General features: G+C 37.7%; 1 protein-coding gene across 1 annotated transcript; it reads left to right on the top strand.

The window, feature by feature from the left end:
• The first annotated feature begins 7 nt into the window (after nt 1-7).
• Nucleotides 8-19,844, top strand: LOC144666787 (gamma-tubulin complex component 5-like). The gene is given in 36 exon segments (XM_078528177.1): nt 8-115; nt 189-241; nt 709-762; nt 1,082-1,193; nt 1,951-2,047; nt 2,278-2,326; nt 2,328-2,358; nt 2,725-2,742; nt 3,671-3,814; nt 4,236-4,348; nt 4,834-4,923; nt 5,175-5,274; nt 5,718-5,867; nt 6,002-6,050; nt 7,166-7,221; nt 7,504-7,569; nt 8,366-8,443; nt 8,721-8,836; nt 9,368-9,485; nt 9,927-9,974; nt 10,398-10,428; nt 10,763-10,819; nt 12,033-12,201; nt 12,634-12,668; nt 13,054-13,133; nt 13,231-13,299; nt 13,601-13,663; nt 13,785-13,876; nt 14,219-14,303; nt 14,500-14,620; nt 15,167-15,351; nt 15,691-15,735; nt 16,548-16,628; nt 17,009-17,097; nt 17,674-17,774; nt 18,948-19,844. Coding segments are annotated over 36 exon segments (3,009 nt in total). The 3' UTR covers nt 19,004-19,844.
• The last annotated feature ends 419 nt before the right edge of the window (nt 19,845-20,263 follow it).

The following is a 20,263-nucleotide window of genomic DNA, read 5'->3' as shown; positions in this document are numbered from 1 at the left end:
GTCTTACATGAAGTATATCAATGACGAAAACATAAAAATGGCGCCTATTTCACTGAAGGATCCAAATATTCAAGGATTAACTGAAGAGTTTGTAAAATCCCTGACAGGTTTTAAGGTAATTTCTACTCATATAATGTAAAGAAATATAGATCATTATTTTTGAGCTAAAATGCTTGTCATTTTTGTAGAAATCGTCAAGAAATTTTACAGTCTCTGTTCAGTTTGCGCTATCGAATTTTCGGTGAGTGGGATGTTAGTTTTAGAATAAATAATTTTAAAATAAATAGCTTGCAATAACTCTATAAGCGTACTAGTGTAGGTGAGACCATGGACTTATAAAGTTAAGTGGCGGATCTACAGGTGCTGAAAAGGGGACGTTCCAGGGGGTGGGGGGGGGGGGGAAAGAACCAAGGTAGGGGGTAGGGGGAGGAAATCCCTTCTTGCTAGAAAAAAGTTGGGGTAGGAGGCCAGAGAGAAGGTAGGCCTTTTTCTTGCTCTGATTAGGAGGAGAGGCAAAAACTTTCAGTTCTTTGGTCCTTATATTTTCAGCAAAAGAGAATCATTCTCAATGGGGAATATTGACCACTTATATCTCTACTACAAGCTTCCTCGTTAACATTGCATAAACATTTAACATCCTTCTCTGAATATAACCAACCAGAGGGTGTGTAAGTGATATGTGACACTATCCGTAATCTATATATATAGGTATCATCAGTTTCTGGATGTCAACAGCCAAAAAGTGGAAAGAAACATTGATGGGTAAGCTGTTAAACTATATCAAATACTACATGTAAGATGACATCAAGAAATCATCTCATCATTTTGCCACCAACCCAGTTACATTGCTCACTAGAACATAGAACTTTGTATGTACATTTATCAACTTGCAGTTTTGCGTAGCATGAACATTGATCATGATAACATTATTGTGTTATGTGTTGCATTCTTATTGCTTCACCATGTGATCAAAGTGGATTTTTCTGAGAGATGAGATGTTCTGAATATGAGATTTTACAACATTGTTGTATGATTTTAAATGGTATTTAACTTGGATTTTGTTTGTAATAATGATTAACAGTGTTTGCCAGAAGTTAAAGGTTCATTCTCAATCAGAGAAGGCAGAGATTCTCAGGGACTTATGCAACAGATTCCTGAACTTACCCTTGTCATCAAAGTTCCTGGAAAGTAAGGTACGGTATGTGATAGACTTTGGTTTGTTGTATTGTTCTACAGAGAATCCAAGGCAAACCTGAGTATGCATGACCCCATGCGCAGTCACGCCCATTGTATTGTTCTGACTCTTACACCAGATGCCTTAGTCTCCACTTACAGTAGTTGTATATAAGGATGCTATGCAGTTGTCTGCCCACAATATTTTTAGACCTGCCAACTCTCACGCATTATGCGTGAGTCTCATGCCTGTGGATCCAAATTATTGATCTCATGCTTACAGACCATTTTCTTGCGCCTGACTGACAAATCAACCCTCCAAGTTAAGATCATTTTAGTCGCCATGGCGACTGAAATTTTTGGAGCTGGTGACTAAAATTGAAAATGTTTCACTGGCGACCAAACTTGAGTAGTTGGTGGCCAAATGGCCACTTAGGAAAAAAAATAAACTTGGAGGGTTGCAAATCCCGATTTCTTACTCTCAGTTAAAACCTATTTAATGTCAATTTTATTTAATTTCGGCGAAATATAACCCAGAAAATCAGCAACGTTATTCTATTTGAGTTAATTTTACATACTTCAGCAACATTTGAAAGTCATGATTTCCCCCAATTTTTTTTTTTTTTTTTTTTTTTTTTTTGAGAAAAATTTTTTTAAAAAATACAAAAAAAAAAAAAAAAAAAAAAAAAAAAAAAAAAAAACACCAAAAAAACGTTACCTACCATTCTTAATACCAAAATACATATAACAAAATAAGTTCTCTATTTGGTTTTGCAGACAGATGCACATTATTCTCTGCTTTTGTTGTTGTTAAGCCTCGCTGATTCACCGACAAATGTGGATTATACACCACCACCACCACAAGACACTTCAGGTATAATTTATTATTTATTAAATTCACTGTCAATTCCTTGGAAGCCTGAAACAATGAACTCTAAGAATTACCTGTGCGATTTTCTGCCAGCTTTATAAAGCAAAATATCAAGTCAATTTGGCCAAGTGTTAAATATAGGCCCAAAATGGCAGCATACATGAATAGCTCCTCTGCACACATTGCATGCCTATTTTGCGATTGAAATTCATTTTGTCATTTCTTTACTACAGAAGTGGAGTGGTTTGACTGGAAAAGTTATTTACTTGATGGAGAAGAAGAAAATTATTGGTCTTCCCAATCAACAGTATCAGGTATTTGACCCTCTTATTTTATATTCCTTATTTGATTTTTTTTATGTCAGTGGTGCATAATTATGTGGCCATGAACTTTATTTGGTTGTCATTGTAAATTTTCTCTCAGTATATCATGTGTAAGCACAGCTAGCTACATCCGATCTTAGCCAAAAATAATATACTCTCAGAACTAAACTTTTAATCTGACTTTAATTTGACACACTGGCTTCCTGTATAACGCTTCTTGCAACATGCATGATGCTGATTTACTAAACCGGCCCTTTCCCTTTTTAAAGCTTTTTTTTTTTGCCTTTTGGGCCGCCAAATACCCCGACAGGCCAAATTAATCCTAAAACTATTATTCAAGTATTTTTTTATCTGCAGGACTGGTCAGATGAAGAGGTAGGTCATTTCTATCAGATTTATCACCTTAATAAGTTCTCAAAACCCATAACACTACAATATGAGATCAAAAGTCTATGACTGAATTGCAGACTGAGATATGACACCACTGATTGGTTAATTAGATGGATCAAGTAACACCCAATCAAGAACACTACACTTACAGATTGCTGATTGTCATTGAGGCTGAATTTTTCAATTTGACTGATCAGACATTAATCGCTGCGTGTATAAATTTGGAAATTATGTAATGTTTTTCTTTTCGGGAAAAATTTGATTGGCGATTACTGATATGATCACAGGCAGTATAAGAGTCTCTACTTACAGCTGTAGTATGCAGTTCCAGAAATATCCATACCCATGCCATGGAAGGTCACTGGAAATTCTGAGGGGGTGGGGGTCTTAAAAGCCAACTTTTTTAAAGGAAACTTTATGGGGCTTAACTGGAATTTCTAGAGAGATGGGATATTCAATCCAAAAAGCCTTCCATGGGATGGGTATGGATAATACACCTGATTGAAGAAACGTTGATCCGTGAAAAGCCTAAACGATAAACAATGCGACCCAAATGTTTACTGGGAAATTGGAAAAAGTAATCGTCTTCTGTGACAGAATGAACATTATCATACAACAGGTTGCATAAATCAAGCTCTTCAAGCTCTCAAAGAAAATATCGCCTTGATCATAAATAAATGGAATATAACTAAGCTTACGAATGCTGTCTACCCATAATCTCATTCGGTCTTAGCGTTCATGGTTTGAGCTTTTCACGGGTCAATGTTTCTTCAATCAGGTATATTCGATTTTTTCTTTGTCCCATGCTTAATTGTCTCATCATGAACAATTCATCTTCATTATTTATCATCAAGCTTAAAATTTACCATCTTTGTAACATGTATTAACAACAAAATTCACATTTTGAAAACAGGATGAGGAGCTAGAGTTGACAAGTGATTCTGGCATCAGCTTTCGTGAGCAGCAGCTGACAGGCAGTCAAGAACAACTCCAAAGAGGAGTGGAACATGGTGTCAGTAGAGACAGGGAATTGATTACAAGTTCTAGTACTGACAAGGTACGGTATTTATTGAAGTCCCAGTGACTGTTGTTTGCTTTTAATAAATATCTTCTAGGTTTTATATTTCCAACTTTCATTTGAAATGTTTAAAATGTGCTTCCAGAAAATATCCATACCAGCCCTGCAAAAGAAAAACTGGAAAATCTGATAGGGGGAGGGGGGGGGGGGGGGGTCTTGAAAGCTGAATTTTTTTTAAGGAATGTATGAAGCTATACTGGAGTTAATGTGGTTGGGGGTGGGGGGTAGTTCAAACCAAAAAACCTTCCATGGGAGAGGTATGAATATTTTCTGGAACAGCACGATGTTCGATTGTCCTTACTGATTGCTATATTATTATATTATATGATTGCATTTTCTTTTCTTCAGAATTTACAATAATGTAATTATTTCACTTCCTTTGTATTGTAACTTACTAAAGGATAGAAGCTGGATTTCCAACCAAATAGTAGTTCAATATTGGCAAGAAACATCAAACAATCTCCACGCCTCTGACTTGTCAGAAAGTAGAAACTGTTCATTGGCTGACTCATGGTACGTGTAACTTATCATTACATGTACAGCTACTGTAAGCTTATATTAAAGTTCATACATTAGCTAATAATTTTTTATTTAGTGTCATAAAACTGAAGCCAAAATAATCACTCTCACCAATGACAAAGGTGACTGACAATGCTGTGAACCAATAAAAAAGTCAAAAAAAATACATGTAGCAGGCATGAGGCACAAGAAAAACTCTGTGAGCGAGGCACGATTGATTTTATTTTTACTTCTGATTGGATAAGAAAGTGGGGAAAGTTTTTAATCCTGTCTCTAGGCATACTTAATGCAAAACCAAAGCAAATGCGAATTACTTTCAACACTCAAGTAGAAATCACTCTTTCTAATCCCAACACCAAAATAATTATAGGGTCTGTATATATTTTTTTTGGTGACTTCCTCAGTCAGGACGCATTTTTCATACTTTTTCGTGCAAATAATGAGAGATTATGGTCACACTGAACATTCTTAAATCCTAGGGACAACTATCAAAGTGGGCGCAATCCATTCTATCATAGCAATGGTAACAAAACACTGACAGAGACTCAGATTGTAAGGGAAACATTATGGTAAGATGTTGATCTGTTCTCAATTTGTTTTTTGTGTACTTGTTGATCACTGAGCACTTATATGACTGTGCTCTCTGTACGCTACCATGCCAAATGCTGCAGGGTTTAACCCCACAATGGCTTAGCATCCTATTCAGGGGGAGAAGAAATACTCCTTGTCACTTCATGCTTCAGAAACTGAGGTTAGCTCAGGTAAGTTGGGGTGCTTTGGTGAGATGCAAACTTTCTTTTTCTTTCCATGGATATTGCAGGATGCTTTCAGGAGCACAGGACACATTTGTCTACAGGCATGAACATAAAAATGGCACATTGGATGTTAGAGACAATATACAAGTTCTTCATCTAACCCCTGTAAGTTGTGTTTTTGATTTAATTTTATGATCTTAACCCAATATTCACCAATTTGCAAAACTAAAAAGAGAGTTTTTAACTATTTGTCAACTTACAGCTTACATAGTAAGTGATTTAAGTTTGCCACTCTTCTAAAAATTGAGTTTTGTATTGACTAAAATATACATGTATGTATGGGGTTTAAATTTATTTTTCAATTGGTTTAAAAATTTTCAAACCAAAAAAAGGGATAAAATCAAAATGGTTTGAAAAATTGCAAGTCAAAGATAAATTTAAACCAAAACATATGTGAATGATTATGTACATGACTGTTGAATTGTAACAGTTTTTTTTTCTTGGATCTAATAATTACTATTAGTGTTTGGCTGGCAACTACATCAAATAAGTCAATTTAAATCAATCTTGTTTTTTTTTACATGTTCATTATTACATTTTGCTATCAGGAGTGTCTTTCCAGTTTGCTGTCAACATTTGCTGTGGCAGGCCAACAAAGCTTTTCTTTACAAAAGTTTGTCTCATCAGTCCTTGATCCCGACAACAAGTCGACACAAACACTGCAAGCATTTGCCAATGCACTGTCATGTTACTTTAAGGTGGGCACGGAGAGCTGTTAACGAACATTTTTCCAATTGAATTCAACATTTTTCATATTCAAAGTGTTGAATTTTTAGGCACAACTGTTTTTGACTGAGGTTGTTCCCCATTATTAAATTTATTCTTTACCCAGGAATACAAAGCACTGCTGTCATCCATTGAGAAGGACATTGTCAAACAAGGTGAAATACTTATTAGTCACTTAGTATAATTTACCTTGTTGATATTAAACGTACAATCTTGAAATTTGAAATATTGAACTTATAAATTGAAGGCGTAAGCGCAAGAAACGCACTTTGTGTTTTGGCCAAATTGAATTCTCACAACACTCCAAATTTCGCACGCTTCGTTTACGTGTGCTCAACACTCCCTGTATTTATTTTGCTGGTCTTTCCTCTTTTCGATACACATCAAGACTTTTGCTTCGCGGCGTCTTTTGCTTTCTTTTCAACGTAGACTTTTGTCTCGTCAGCTATTTTTAGGGTAAGTCTACCCAACGCGTAACCCCAAGGCGTGGGTCGGGATAGGGTAAACCCTAACGCAGCCTAGCCCTAACGCAGTTTACACTCCCGAGGGGGCGGTCCCTCCCTTTATTCGCGCTTTTGCAGTGCCGCTCTCTCTCTCTCGGTCTGTTGTTGTTCGCTTTTTGCGCGGGTGGGCTGTGCTCGTCTTCTTCGCCCCTCTCCTTCTTTCTTCTCTTTCCCCTTTGGGTCGGGTTCTTGGTTTTGCGGGGGGTGTCCTGTGATTTTAGTCTCAGTCCTTCTCCTTCGCGGAGCACCGGCCTGCTCGCGGGGGCCTCTTGTCTCCGCCGCTCCCTCGGTGTGCACGTCCGCGCTAACCGCTTTGTAGATCTCTTGGCGGCTGTCTCGGGTCTTCCTTCACACCTGCAGCAGCACACGGCTTCTGAGGGCCATTTTTCTCTCCTCTCCGTCGCCTTCCCGTCACAATGTGCTCCAGTCCTTTTCTCAATCCTCAAAATGGTGGATGGACATCATGGCTCTGACACGTTTTTCACTCCCGGACAGTTGAATAGCGCTAGAGGAAAGATTACGGAGTGCAACTCCGCGGGTGGAGACGTAGCTTGCCGCCTTTCTTTCATACGTATTTCTAAAAACGAAGCTAGATCAGCGATTTGATACAGATCAATGTTAGCCACGTAAAGAACTGCATGCGAATTTGGAGTTGTTTGTGACATTGTTTTAATTTGGCAAAACACAAAGTGCGTTTCTTGCGCTTAGGCCTTCAATTATGGAAGTGTAGTTTAATTTTTTTTTTTGCTATTTATATTTTTTTAAAGAGGCTTCAGTTTCATTGTTACTGCTTCATGACAAGCTGAGGACAACACTAGCTGAGGTTAGAATACTGTATTGACTTGAATATCAAGCCTAAAGTGCAAGTGATACAACCTAGACTTGGTTTAAATGCTTTGGATCTTAAGACATTCTCGTCTGGGTTTGTGCCCTGGGTAGTAGCCAATTTGTGCTGTGTGCTTAGACAAGGTCAATCTCATTCACATGGAGTAACTTGCTGTAATTATAACAATAGTTTTTCACTCCAAGTGGCTAATTACCGCATATTGCATGACTTTTGTTTCTCGAGATGTAATAAATGACATTCATTTAACTTGTTTATCAGATAAGTAGTCTATACAGCATTTACCAGGCTGCTGTTCTGGAAACAGAGGGACTAAACACTGCCCAGGTAAGGCTTGTTTTAAACAATTAATGGTAATTAACATGATGTCACATTCATGTACCAGTAAGTACACTGTATAGAGGGATCTTGGACTATTTTAATAATCAAGACAGTACTAAACAACCATTAATAAAAGCAGCCATTGTCAAAAGACTAAGTTTTGTCAACTGTTAAATAGTTTTAGTAGTTGCACCACTAATAAGTTATATTTGTTACAACTAACTGAGGAGAATGTGCTGCCTTTGTAATTTCATCTGCAAATTTTTGGTTAGACATTCTAGTCTTCTCGGAAAAGGACGATAAACCGTATGTCCCGTCTCTTGTATCTTCAGTCTTATAACAGGGGACGTTAAAGAACCCACACACTATTCGCAAAGAGTAGGGCACGAAGCTCCCAGTGTTGTGGTCTGGCCTTTACAATTGTGTAGTAAAATTACAGTACGTGTAATAATAATAATAATAATAATAATATTTAATACTTATATTGCGCTTTTTCTATAAAAATATTCAAAAGCGCTTTTATTACAATAATTACTTACCTTAAACTAAATTAAAAAAGTTACACAATTTAAAAATGAATTTAAAATTACAATATTTAGCATACCTTAATGTAATTTCCAGAGTAACAGTGAAAGGTAGTAAAAAGTAAAATTTAAGAGGATCACAATATTAATATCAAACATGAATAACAACATCTAACTAAAAAGCCTTTCTAAATAAACTATGTATGTGTAAAGCGCATTTGAACATATACATATGAAAAATGCGCTATATAAATATATTATCATTATCATTATTTCAGCAAACTTGCAGAATACTTACAACCTTGCACAGAAATATTATTCAAACTGATGGACTTGGAAGTGCAGCAAAATGGAAGGTACTGTGATTGCGCAAATCTTCATCAAATGTGACATCATGTGATTGTATCTTCTGTGATGAGGTTTGTGTTGTAAATCATAGTTTTGCTAGGTTAGATACAGAATGAATCCATCTTGAAGGTGCAATCTCAATTTTGATGCTCCAACATTATGGCAGGGTAGCTTTATCTTCAGTAAAGTATTGAATTAGGCCTGTTGGTGTTTGTTTCCAATAATGACATTGTTACATTATAAATGATTTGATTGGTGTCAACATTTTCTTTGTTGGGTTTGCAGGTCTGCCTGTTGTTAAAAGTTTTTCTTCAAATCGTTGAACCTTGCCTTCGCTTTATTGACAAGTGGGTAACATCAGGGCATGTCTGTGACCCACATAACGAATTTTTTATTGAAAGGTCAGTGAAAATTAAAATAAAATTGATTCAGTTAGCGTCAGTTTTTGTTTCAAATAAACTATATCAAGAGGTATTACCTAGTCCTCACTGTCATAAACTAACAGATCAACACTCTCCCCATAGGTGGACACTTCAGGTGGACACTTTTCTTGCACTTCCTCACATTCCCAGTCTCACAGAAACACTGCATTGCTAACCTGAAGTCCTGTTCTACTGCAATGTAAGCCTATACTGCTGAAACTCATCACGGCAGTATCTGTAGCATATGAGTGGACTAGTCCTGAGTATTACTATGCCCAGGGGAGAGCAGGTCAAGCTCTGGGAAGCATTTTTGTACCCAGTTATAGTATCTTGTGTAAGAACGAGACACAATGACTTCCCCCCCCCCCCCCCCACCATTAGAACCCTAACAGTAGTGCTCTCTATACTTGCTCAAAATACAAATTCTCATAATTACGTAACCCCAGATGTGCAAACATATTGCAATTGACACTGAGGTTCCTTTCTTTTGATGACATTTTTTTCTTGCAGAATTCAAGCCATCAGTGTAGACAGTTCATCATTCTGGTCTGATGGTGTGATTCTAAGATGTGCTGATCAACCCCTAAAATCTGTTGTCCCTTGTTTTCTACAGGATTTTGTCAATCAGGTAATAATAAGACAGGTGCATGCATGTTAAGGTAGCTTTATATTGCATGGTGCTTTAAAACATACAATATCTGAATCAACATACAATATCAACAGCATATTGTTGACACTAAAATAACCCGTACTTCAGCTAATTGGCAATGATGGTGATGATGACAACTTGCACAATGGAAATAACACCTGCTATTTGTAGTGTCGTTACATTGCGTTACGGTCATGCGCACTAGGAGTCGGTCGAGTCGGGAGTATGAAGGATTACTGAAAGATGCCGTTGGTGAATAAATAATAAGTATATTCACAATCAAGGACTCTATACTATTGATCTCTAATAACCATGCAAGATGACTAAAACCTGTATATGTATCTATCAATAATACACACTCTCTTTCTATACATGTACATCTATTGACAATAATAATTCATCACTTTCTTTTATCAACAGATATTTCGTGCAGGAAAGTCTGTAGAGTTAATTCAGGGCCTTGGAAAGGTATGGTTGGATCAAATTTTAACTACTGATAACTACTGAATAACATGAATGTCATTTGGTACAGTCACACTTTGATGACTTTTTGTTTCTGGGCTCAATGGGACATTTTTAAATAGTCTGGATAATAAAGTGGGCAGAGGACATAAACGAAACATCGAGCAGCAATAAATCTTTCCTGGTTTTTTTTATATACCTTTGCTTCAGCAAATCCCTGCTGATCAGAGGACATTATGATAAAGCACCCATAATTCAGCACCACAGAGGAAAGTCTGATAATTGAAAAGTCCAGTTCAAAATTGAGGTTTAACAGTAATGTACTGAATTTATACAAACTCTTAAAGCAAAAGATGAGAAAAAGTGATAAAAATTAAGCCTAAGTATTTTTTAAGTGTTCACTGAGTTTCTTTAATTTTTTTTCAACAGATGGGTGAACTTCACTCCCTGAGAACTAAAGGTCAGAAAAATATTTTCATTAACCGATTTCATTTCAGGGTTCTTAAGAAACGTTTTGTTTTTATTTAATACCCTGAAAAACCTACCATGGTAGAGAAAACTGGCCCTGCATCCATTGTAGATACTCTGTCTCTGTTGGCAAATGCACAGTACACCAAGTTGCTTAATAGCTAACCAGACTGCAGCATTTCCATAAGAAATTTCTAATAATGGTCTGTAGTCACAATCTTGTTAGCAGAAATAACTCTTGACTAATTTTTTATCCATGATCCATATATTAACTTCACTGATGCTAAAAAATTTTGTCAGTTTTTAGTACTTTGTCTTTTATTTAGGGTCATTATACCAAGAGTTCTTGGATCAACTGTTGACTGCATTATCAACTAATTCATGTAAGTGGAATAACTAACTTGACCTACAAACTGTAATAAAATTTTGATGTCATCATGCCATGATCTAATGTCGCACCATGTCATTTTATATGTCATCTCATCTCATGTCACACCATGTTCTTTCATGTCATGTCATCTCATGCACACCATGTAATTTCATGATGTCATGACATGTCATCTCAAGTCACACCATGTCATTTTATGATGTCATGACGTGTCATCTTAAGTCACACCGTGTCATTTCATGTTATGTCAAGTCAGGCCATCTCACATCACATGATGTCACTTTATGTCATCTCATGTCACACCATGTCATTAAATGATGTCATGTCATGCCATCTTATGTCACACCACATCATTTCATGATGTCATGTCATCTCATGTCATGTACACCATTACATGTCATTTCGTGATGTCACTTCATGTTATCTTATGTCACACCACGTCATTTCATGATGATATCTCATGTCATGTACACCATGTCATTTTATGATGTCATGTTATAACATTTCATGACTTCATGTCATCTCATGTCATGTACACCATGTCATTTTATGATGTCATGTTAAAACATTTCATGACACCATGTCATTTCATGATGTCATGTCATCTCATGTCATGTACACCATGTCATTTTATGATGTCATGTTATAACATTTCATGACACCATGTCACTTCATGTCACCTCATGTCACACCATGTCATTTCATGATGTCATCTCATGTTTCATCATGTCATTTCATGATGTAATGTTATGCCATCTCATGTCACGCCATGTCATTTCAAGATATGTCATCTTATCTCATGTTACACCATGTCATTTCATATCACCTGTGATGCCATTCCAAGTCATTTCATCTTATGACATGCATTTTGTGACATATCTTTTGTGGTGCCATCTCTAGTCAATCATTTTATGTCATGCATTTAATGCCACACCTCTCATGTCATGCCATCTCAGGTCACACCATGTCATTTGATGATACATGTATGTCTTGACATCACACCATGTCATTTCATGATTTTTCATGTCATGTCATCTTCTGGGTTACCACATCATATATCACATATCATGCCATCTTTTAATTATGTCATCTTATGTCATGAATGCATTTTATGCCCTACATCTTATTCTATATCATCTCGCCATGTCATAGCATGACATGTCATTCTGTGCCATGGGCACCAACTTATATTGTCATGGTTGTTACAGCATCAAAGGAAATAGTGGATGTGAACCTGACCAATAAAGATGAAAATAGCCTTATAAACACCATAACTGGTTCTTACCAAGTAATGTCAGTTATTAACGACACTGGTGACCATGTATTAAGGCTCTCATTCATGAATTCCTCTCCAGTCAACCACAGCTCACAGAGGAGGTACTTGATTTAATTTAATAGTTAGAACTCTGGAAGTAAATTTCAATAATGGATGTTTCTTGTTGCTCTTTATGCAGCCCTAAGATACATACATGTAAATGTAGGTCAAATATTCATTGTATTCATTGCTGGCCAACAAAATCTAACAAGAATCTTACTGAGTCTTATATTTTTTGGATGGGAAGTCCTCCAAAGGTCTTCTTTCGTATGTTTCACACAGTTTCTTAAAATTCACATGTAGTATTTAAAGAATGTCAAGTCATGTTTTTTTGACATGATCTGGGGACCTTTATTGGGCCTTGAGTTGTTTTTTAATGGAAACCTTTAATTTCCTGCAGTGGTTATGAATTAATGCTGTTCTGCCTGGGGGACACTTGTTGTTAACTTTCAAGAATGGCTTCTGATTTCAGATGCGTTTTTTTCTTCTCGTAGCTCTATTGCTGGAAAACTTGAAAGGATATGTTCAGGTACAGAAAATAAAATGTAATTATAATAATTTGTTGTTACAGCCTTACAGGTCTCGAAGGTGTAGTTACTGAGACTGCTGCAGCTCAATGTTCATTTTCCTTATTTTTTTTTACAACTGCTGCTACCAACAACTAGTGTGTCATGTGCATGTTATTCTACAGAAAAGAGTACCATGCATTGAAATGCCGAGTAACACCTAACAGCTGCAGAGGATGGAGAAACCATATACTCAAAGACATTCAATATTTGCTAGCCACCCCTTCAACTGGTTGTAACCTATTGTCAGTAACGTTAATTTAATTTTTGTGTGATCCATTAATGATTATATGGATTATTTTTTATGACAAGATGAAGTATTAATTAAATATGCTACTTTTGTTGCAGGGGTTTCTAATTTGCTAAAACCTGTGGAGTTATTACTTACGGAGTGCCTCACACCTCTCATTGAAGATTGCTGCACACAGGTCAGTTAGAGAAATGTAGAAAAATATTTATAGAGTGAAGTGTACATGCAATGTGAGTAGTAGTTCCAATGTTCAAGTTTTTTTTTCTTTCCTTTAGGCAAGCTGTTCTGTTATTCAACTGATGAAAACAGACTTTTGTCTTTTGGATCATTTAGCAGCTATGAGGGTTGGTAAACTTATCCTTACCTATCACTATCATGAAAAATATTATTTGTCATTGAATTGAATTGCTTTTCATTGCCCAGTTCCTCCATCTGATGGTATAAATGGGTCAAGCATTACAACTACATGTAACACACACCAAATTAAAAACTGGAAGTTCTGGAACACTAGTTAGCTGTTAGAATTTATGTGATATTCCACTTTGGACTACTCTGAATGTCCACCACCAGGAGTGTGATGGAGCTCCACTAGGAATTGTGGATGAAAAACAAAACTGATGTGATTTTGTTTTCATTTTTCTATAGAATTTCTTTCTGTTGGAGGCTGGTGATGCAATGCATCAGTTTTACGTTGAGATATTTAACAAGGTGAGCTGTTCATATTGGAACACTATCGGTTATGTAACATCACAGCTGCTTTGGTGGGGTTGAAATTTTTAACCGAAACTTGCAAATTTCAACAAAATAACAAGATAAAATGTTTCCACAGGCACGGCATCGTGATGTGTGGCAGGACATTTCATTCCTTAACAGTTTAATACAAGAAGCTTTACATCCTCGCTTTCCAGAAGCTGTTGAGAGGTAAATGGCATTTTCCTCCCTTTCTCCATCAAGCTCCCTCCCTCCTCCTTCCATCTTTCTTCACTCCTTCGCTCCCTCCTCACCTCCTTCTAACCCCTCACTACCTTCCTCTGCTCCCCTCTTTCCTGTCCCTCCTTTCTTCTTCCTCCACTCCTTCACGACTCCACTATTTCCCTCCTGCCCTCCACCTCTCTCCCTTTTTATCTATTCCACACCTTTTCTCATTCCTTCCTTGCCTTCATAACCCATTCCCTCAGTCCATCTTCCCTTCCACCCCTCTTTCCTTACCCCTTTCTTTTATCACTCTCTCACTTGTACCTTATTGATTGGCTTGAATGTTAGGTTGGTAGTGAGTTTATCAGCAAGCAGCTCCACAAGCCGTAATCAACTGGGTCAATCATTACATGGACTGGCTCTGAACTACAGGGTTGGTATCTCATTTACCGGTAACATAAATCATTCAAGTTTTTTTGTGGACCAACTTTTAGTGATTTTGATTGTGTTTATGTTACTCTAAGTTAACATCTTAAAGTGTTGGTTCTCTAAACTAATGCAAAAGCATCCACAATCTCAATGTACCAAACACTTAACTGATTATTTGTATCAAATTGGTTTTCTTGTAGGCACCTTGGCCAGTTAACATCATTATCGACAGTTCTTGTCAGAAGCTCTACAATCTTGTCTTCTTGTTTCTTTTAAAACTGAAACAGGCCAAGTGGAGTTTGGATGAACTGAGATTTTCAGGTTCCATATTTTTATTAGTGGATGTCTTGTTACAGTCAATCCTCTTTAATGTGGACACCAAAGGGACAAAGAAGAGTGTCCATATTATTGAGGTGTGCAAATGGGTTATTCTGGAAAAAATACACAACACACACCCCATGGATGGCAAGAATTTTTGACCCCTCCCCCCCCCCCCCCACTTCTTACTGGATATCACAAACGAATAATTTTTACGTTGCGATTCCACCACCTGCCCAGATCTCCTCAAGCCATCGAACACCCTCCCAGGTGTCTGTAGAGGTGTCCATAAGGAGAGGATCGACTGTACTAATAATTTTCGTTTACTTGTTGTTTCAAGTTATTTCACATGATGAGCCATTTCAGATGTCAACTCTAACAATAGATGGTTTAATTGGTACCTAGTACTCTGTTTGTGAGGTGTAGAAACACTTCAACTGTAGGTTCTTGCTCTGGGAGCTTACGCATGTCTGAGGGTATTGGCTACAGGGCCGGGGTGCGAGTCAGAAACTTACACATCTTTTGCTGATAGAACATTGTCTCTGTTAGATCTTAAAGGTGATAGAAGACTTCATAAGAAAGGTGATGGCAGTGACGAGGATGAAATGGAAAGCAAGATTCAGACAGATGATCCAGGGTCACCTCCTGATCAGGAATTGCTACACAAAATGTTTGTGTTTAGGTTCAAGCTGATGCAGTTTATCAACAGCATTCATAATCACTTTATGACACGAGTAAGTGAGATGAACTATATTAATTATGTTGCCAAACTTACAGTAGTGGGCATGTTTACAATGAGGGCACTCATTTATCAGGTCCTGTCTTCCTCTCATAATGTCAGATTCCAAGGAATTGAACAGACTGTAACCTTATAATCCCGCTAAAGCCTACCTGTTGTAGAGAGGATTGGGAAGAAGACTATTAAAAAAATGAATGTGTTGCAGGCACTCTGCAAGAAGATATCAACTAAATAAATTATTAGTATGCTGCACAAAATGTAATTGAGAAATATTTGGCTCAGAACAGGTGCAATTTTAAATGGTACCTTTTCCATCTTTAATTTGAATCAACAGATACTACATTCAACAGTATTGGAGTTTCAAGAAGCTTTGGAACAGGTATCATATTCTTATGAATACAATTTGCTCATGCTCGGGGGGGGGGGGGTACTCCCAGGGCCTGGTGCCGCCCGTGGTTTTGGGTTCTCGTCCTTGGGTATCATTTTTGCTCCTTTTGGCTGTTCCCAGTGTGTCCTGTGGTACCTCTGCTCTATTGTCCTCCCCTTTCAGTTTTTTTGTCTTTTGCCACTTTTGTTTTTTAGTTCCTTCTCTTCTCCTTGCTCGAGAGGCCCTCGCCCGGTGGCGGTTTGGGTCGCTGCCGCGCGTCTTGCTTCCTCGTCATCCGTCTCTCCTGGGCTTGGGCTCGCCCTTTTCGGTGGGTGATGCACTTGCGGCGGTGGCGCCATTTTGGTCTCTCTCTGCGGGGGGGCAGTGGGAGATCATTGGGTCTCCCTTGTCAGTCCCTTACGAGACGTGATTCCCTCACTCTCGACACGGCTCTGTCGCGCCTCACCTCTTGGCTCGGCTGTCTCGGGCATCCCAGCTACGATGATTCTATGATTTTCTGTTAGGTGTTACGCGATTGATTTGTGTCTTGCCGTGCGCGGTTGCCGTTTGGGTCCTCACGGAACGCCTCTTCTCCCCCCCCCCCCCCCCCCGGGGCTCATGTTTAGTCCGTTGAGAAAAAACTAAAATAATTTTGTAGTTTATAGATGCCAAATTTTGGGTTAGATTAAAAAAGCTCAATTCTGACTTATTATGGTATAGTCAGGGGAACAAGATAGCCATACAAAGGATAGGCGTTCAAAGGGGAAGGAGAAGGAGAGTACACTGGAGACAATGGGTTGAAAATATTGTTTATTTTGTTTCAGGCAAAGGACTTTGATGACCTCATCAAAGCTCATTCTTCTTACGTAGAGAAACTGTATGATCGATGCTTGCTAAGTCAAAAGGTATGACATGATAGGTATGCAATGCGTGCAGAGGATAAAGCTGCATACACGTAATTTATAAGGAGGATAAAGCTACATAGCATGCAATATGAGCCCTATGATGCCTTGTTAAATGGCATTATAGGCATGTAATGCATGAAGAGGACATAGCTTCATAGCCCTTAGTACAATGATGCCCCTATAATGCAATAAACTGAAGTAGAATGATTTGATAAAACCCCATGTAAAATTTTAAGAGGCTTTAGGTCACAGTATAATTTTTGGTGAATTTTGTCCTCTATTTCTGGTATTGTGAGCTCAAGCAAACTTCCAAATTTAAAGAAAAATCTATTTCATCCCTCCCAGTAACCAATAATAATTATTTCATTTCTTTCTCATAGGTTGGCTATTTAAGAGAAGTAATTCTCAAGGTTCTTAATTTGGTCCTAACGTTCCAGACATATTGGGATAATGGGGCCCAGCACATCAAGTAAGGATGATTATATTGTTTTTCAAACTTTCTTCTTCTTTACAAGAGGTGTACAGTATGTATATGCAATGATTTGAACCTCTGACCTGTGCATTACGAATCCCATGCTGTACAAACTGAGCAATCATGGCGGCCATGTTGGAGGAGTGAAACAATAAAAAATATTTGCATAAAAATGATTTTTTTTCCCTAAAGGAAAATCATTCTATTGTTTCACTCCTCCAATATGGCCGCCATTAACACACTCTATTTCCTGCATTAGGAGCACTGCAGGCCATATTGTGAGTAAACTTATGTTCTTGTAGAATGAACATAACTTAGAAGGAAAATCCTTGCGGATTTGTTTCAGGGTTATGAGGAAGAAAAAAAAAGACAAAGGATCCAATTGTATTTGAACCCGTGTATTTTTTGTTCATCTGTGAAATTTTGACTGTGGTGTGTTGATCCTGGGAAAACAGATCTCTCTCCCTTTCTTTGGAAACCTTCATTTCCAAAAGCCCAGTGAGAAAAATGCCTCAATTTGAACCGAAAAAAATCAGACTTGTTTGACTTCTTCTAATTTTGTTTTTGTTTCAGTGAAGAGAAATTCAAGAAAATTGATGAGGAATTTACTAAGTGCAATACATTTCTTGTTTCTTGTCTGGGAAATATTGCCAAGCGAGGAGCATTTCCACACTGTAAGTAGTTGCACCTTTCAATTCTGTCAATACTTACTCATATTTGCTCGAATAGCGCCTCCCTCAAATAAGCACCGCCTTGGATTGGAGAAAAAGTTAAGTAAGGGCCCACCCGAATCAGCGCCTAAGTTATTGGTGGAAGGTGCGGATAGCGCACTCTAAAACAAACTTGGACATTTAGTGCCTATCAGACACCATATCTCAGTGGTCAAGTGATGGTTTGAGCCAGGGCCAGGGCACTAAGTTGTGTTCTATGGCAAGACACTTTCATAGTGCTCCACTGAAGGTGTATATACTAGTTATGCAACGCTTTCGCAAGAGTGGTATACTACGGAATATCCCACGAGTCGCTTGTATTTTCTCGGTAAATACACACGAGCTTTTAGGCGAGTGTGTATACCAAGAAAATACAAGTGACAAGTGGGATATTCCATAGTATACCACCGAGAAAGTGCTTGTGTAACTATTTTATACCATGCCATAGAAAATACGCTTACTAAATTTCGTCGAGAATACCCAGTTGGATCGCAGCGCACGACCACATAAGTTATTGGAGGAAGGTTGCCCAAGGTTGAATACCGCTCGAATATACAACGGCTTTCCCTGTATTGTGATTGGGCTGTATTTTCTATGGCATCTCTCCACTCAGGTATAAAAAAGGGTATCGGCAAATTTACTGCCGAGGGTTAACCCTGCAATGGACTAGCATCCCATCCAGGGGGGAGTATGAAATACTCCTAGCTGCTTAATGCTACAGAAACCAGGATAAGCCTCAGACCTGATGCGCCACTTGGCTCAACAAAAAAATCCCCGGCCGAAAAGGGGTAAAAGAAGCGAGCGGAAAAGGCTAAATGTAGTTATGCAAGTGTTAGACAAGAAACCGTTAGGGTTTGAGATCACCGCAACACCGCAGGATTTGCTTTACAAAACTTATTTGCGTATATAAAAATGAGCTCATTGTCCCATTGCCACAAGCTTCCCATGTCTCCCTTTGGCTCATTGCGTCACACACTCCATGTGCATAATGTGACAAACCAAGACAGACTGTCTTGTTCTTTGCTCTCTAATATTAAGCACTGAATAAACATTCTTCAATTTCACACCTCACTCCTGAAAGCTTGCCATTCACTTTTTTTTTTTTTTTTTTTTTTTTTTTTTTGTTTTTTTTTTTAGTGGAGTCCTTGGCCTTTGCTTTATCTTCATCTCCAAGTATTCCATCAATGGGTTAACAGCTGCCTACCGATACATTATTACTAGCAGTCCCAGTCTATCTTGAGGCTTTAACTCATTATTATCAATAGAAAAGTCTTCCATTCTACCCTCTCATCATGAATTGGTTATTCAGACTAGCCCATTTGCGCCAAAGTCTACAAAAAAATTCTAGTGTATTAGTATTTAAATGGAAACTTTTGAATGGTGTTATACCTTGGTGCTTTTGGTACAAGAAAACTGACAACTGGAAATAGATTACTGAATAAAATAAGAAGGGAAGTTATTTTTAAAAAAATAAAAATGCCAAATAATTAATGTAAAGAAATATTTATTAAAGAGATGTCTACACATTTGTTGGAAACTGTTGTATAAAAGACTTGTCTAATGCACTTTTAGTGCAAATAATTAATTTTACAAAATTTGATAAGACCTTTGCTATTTTTTGTAGTAATATGTATGTAGGTTTTGTACAGACTAGGTTATATTGTAAGTACACTTTTCTGTTAGTTATTTTTACAATCAATGGGTATTTTACAATCAACTGGTAATTTGACCGACTAATATTAGCAGCTTGACTAAATGACTATAATAAAAAAAGTCAGATTTCCAAAATCTACTGTAACACCAATCTTGTATTTATTTATTTTTTTGTTTATGTACAGTCTTTTGTGAGTTATGATTTATTTAGAAAAATTGTTGATATTTCTTGTCAATAATAAATGAAAAGCAATTGTTTTATGCATTTGATGCATTTGTCACCTTTTTTATGCAGGGATGTCACTAAGGGCATGCTGCCGGCTAACCAGCTTAAACAGAACTTAAATCCAGCTGAAAGTTCACATGAAAACCAAAACTTTAAAAGGTAGCTGGCTTAGTGTTTTCTAAGCTACATCCCTGTTAATGATGAATTACATTGTAGGTAAGACCTACAACACACTCCGTGTAGTGTGCAAATCATTTTGTCTTGGAATGAAATTATGTTAGTGCTAATGTTACGATTGCCAGAGCAAAGTGAGGAAGATATTCATCAGTAAATGATGCAAGTACTAAAAAAAAATTACCGTATTTACTCAATAAGCGCTGCCCTCGATGCACCGCATTTGGGACAGTTTGCCCCAGTCCCTCCGCTTGTTCGTTCCATTATCACTACATGCAACTCTGCAGCCTTGGAATCTACTGTGGCGCGCAGTGTGTCCTCGCCCCTCACCCCCCGATGCACCCACTTGAGGCGCAAAATTGGCCCGGTAAATACGGTAAGCTGACATTCATTGACAATG

This window comes from Oculina patagonica, chromosome 9, assembly GCF_052425735.1.
Source record: "Oculina patagonica isolate OP01 chromosome 9, crgOcupat, whole genome shotgun sequence".
Lineage (NCBI taxonomy): Eukaryota > Metazoa > Cnidaria > Anthozoa > Scleractinia > Oculinidae > Oculina > Oculina patagonica.
This window is presented reverse-complemented; position numbering and strand designations above follow the sequence as displayed.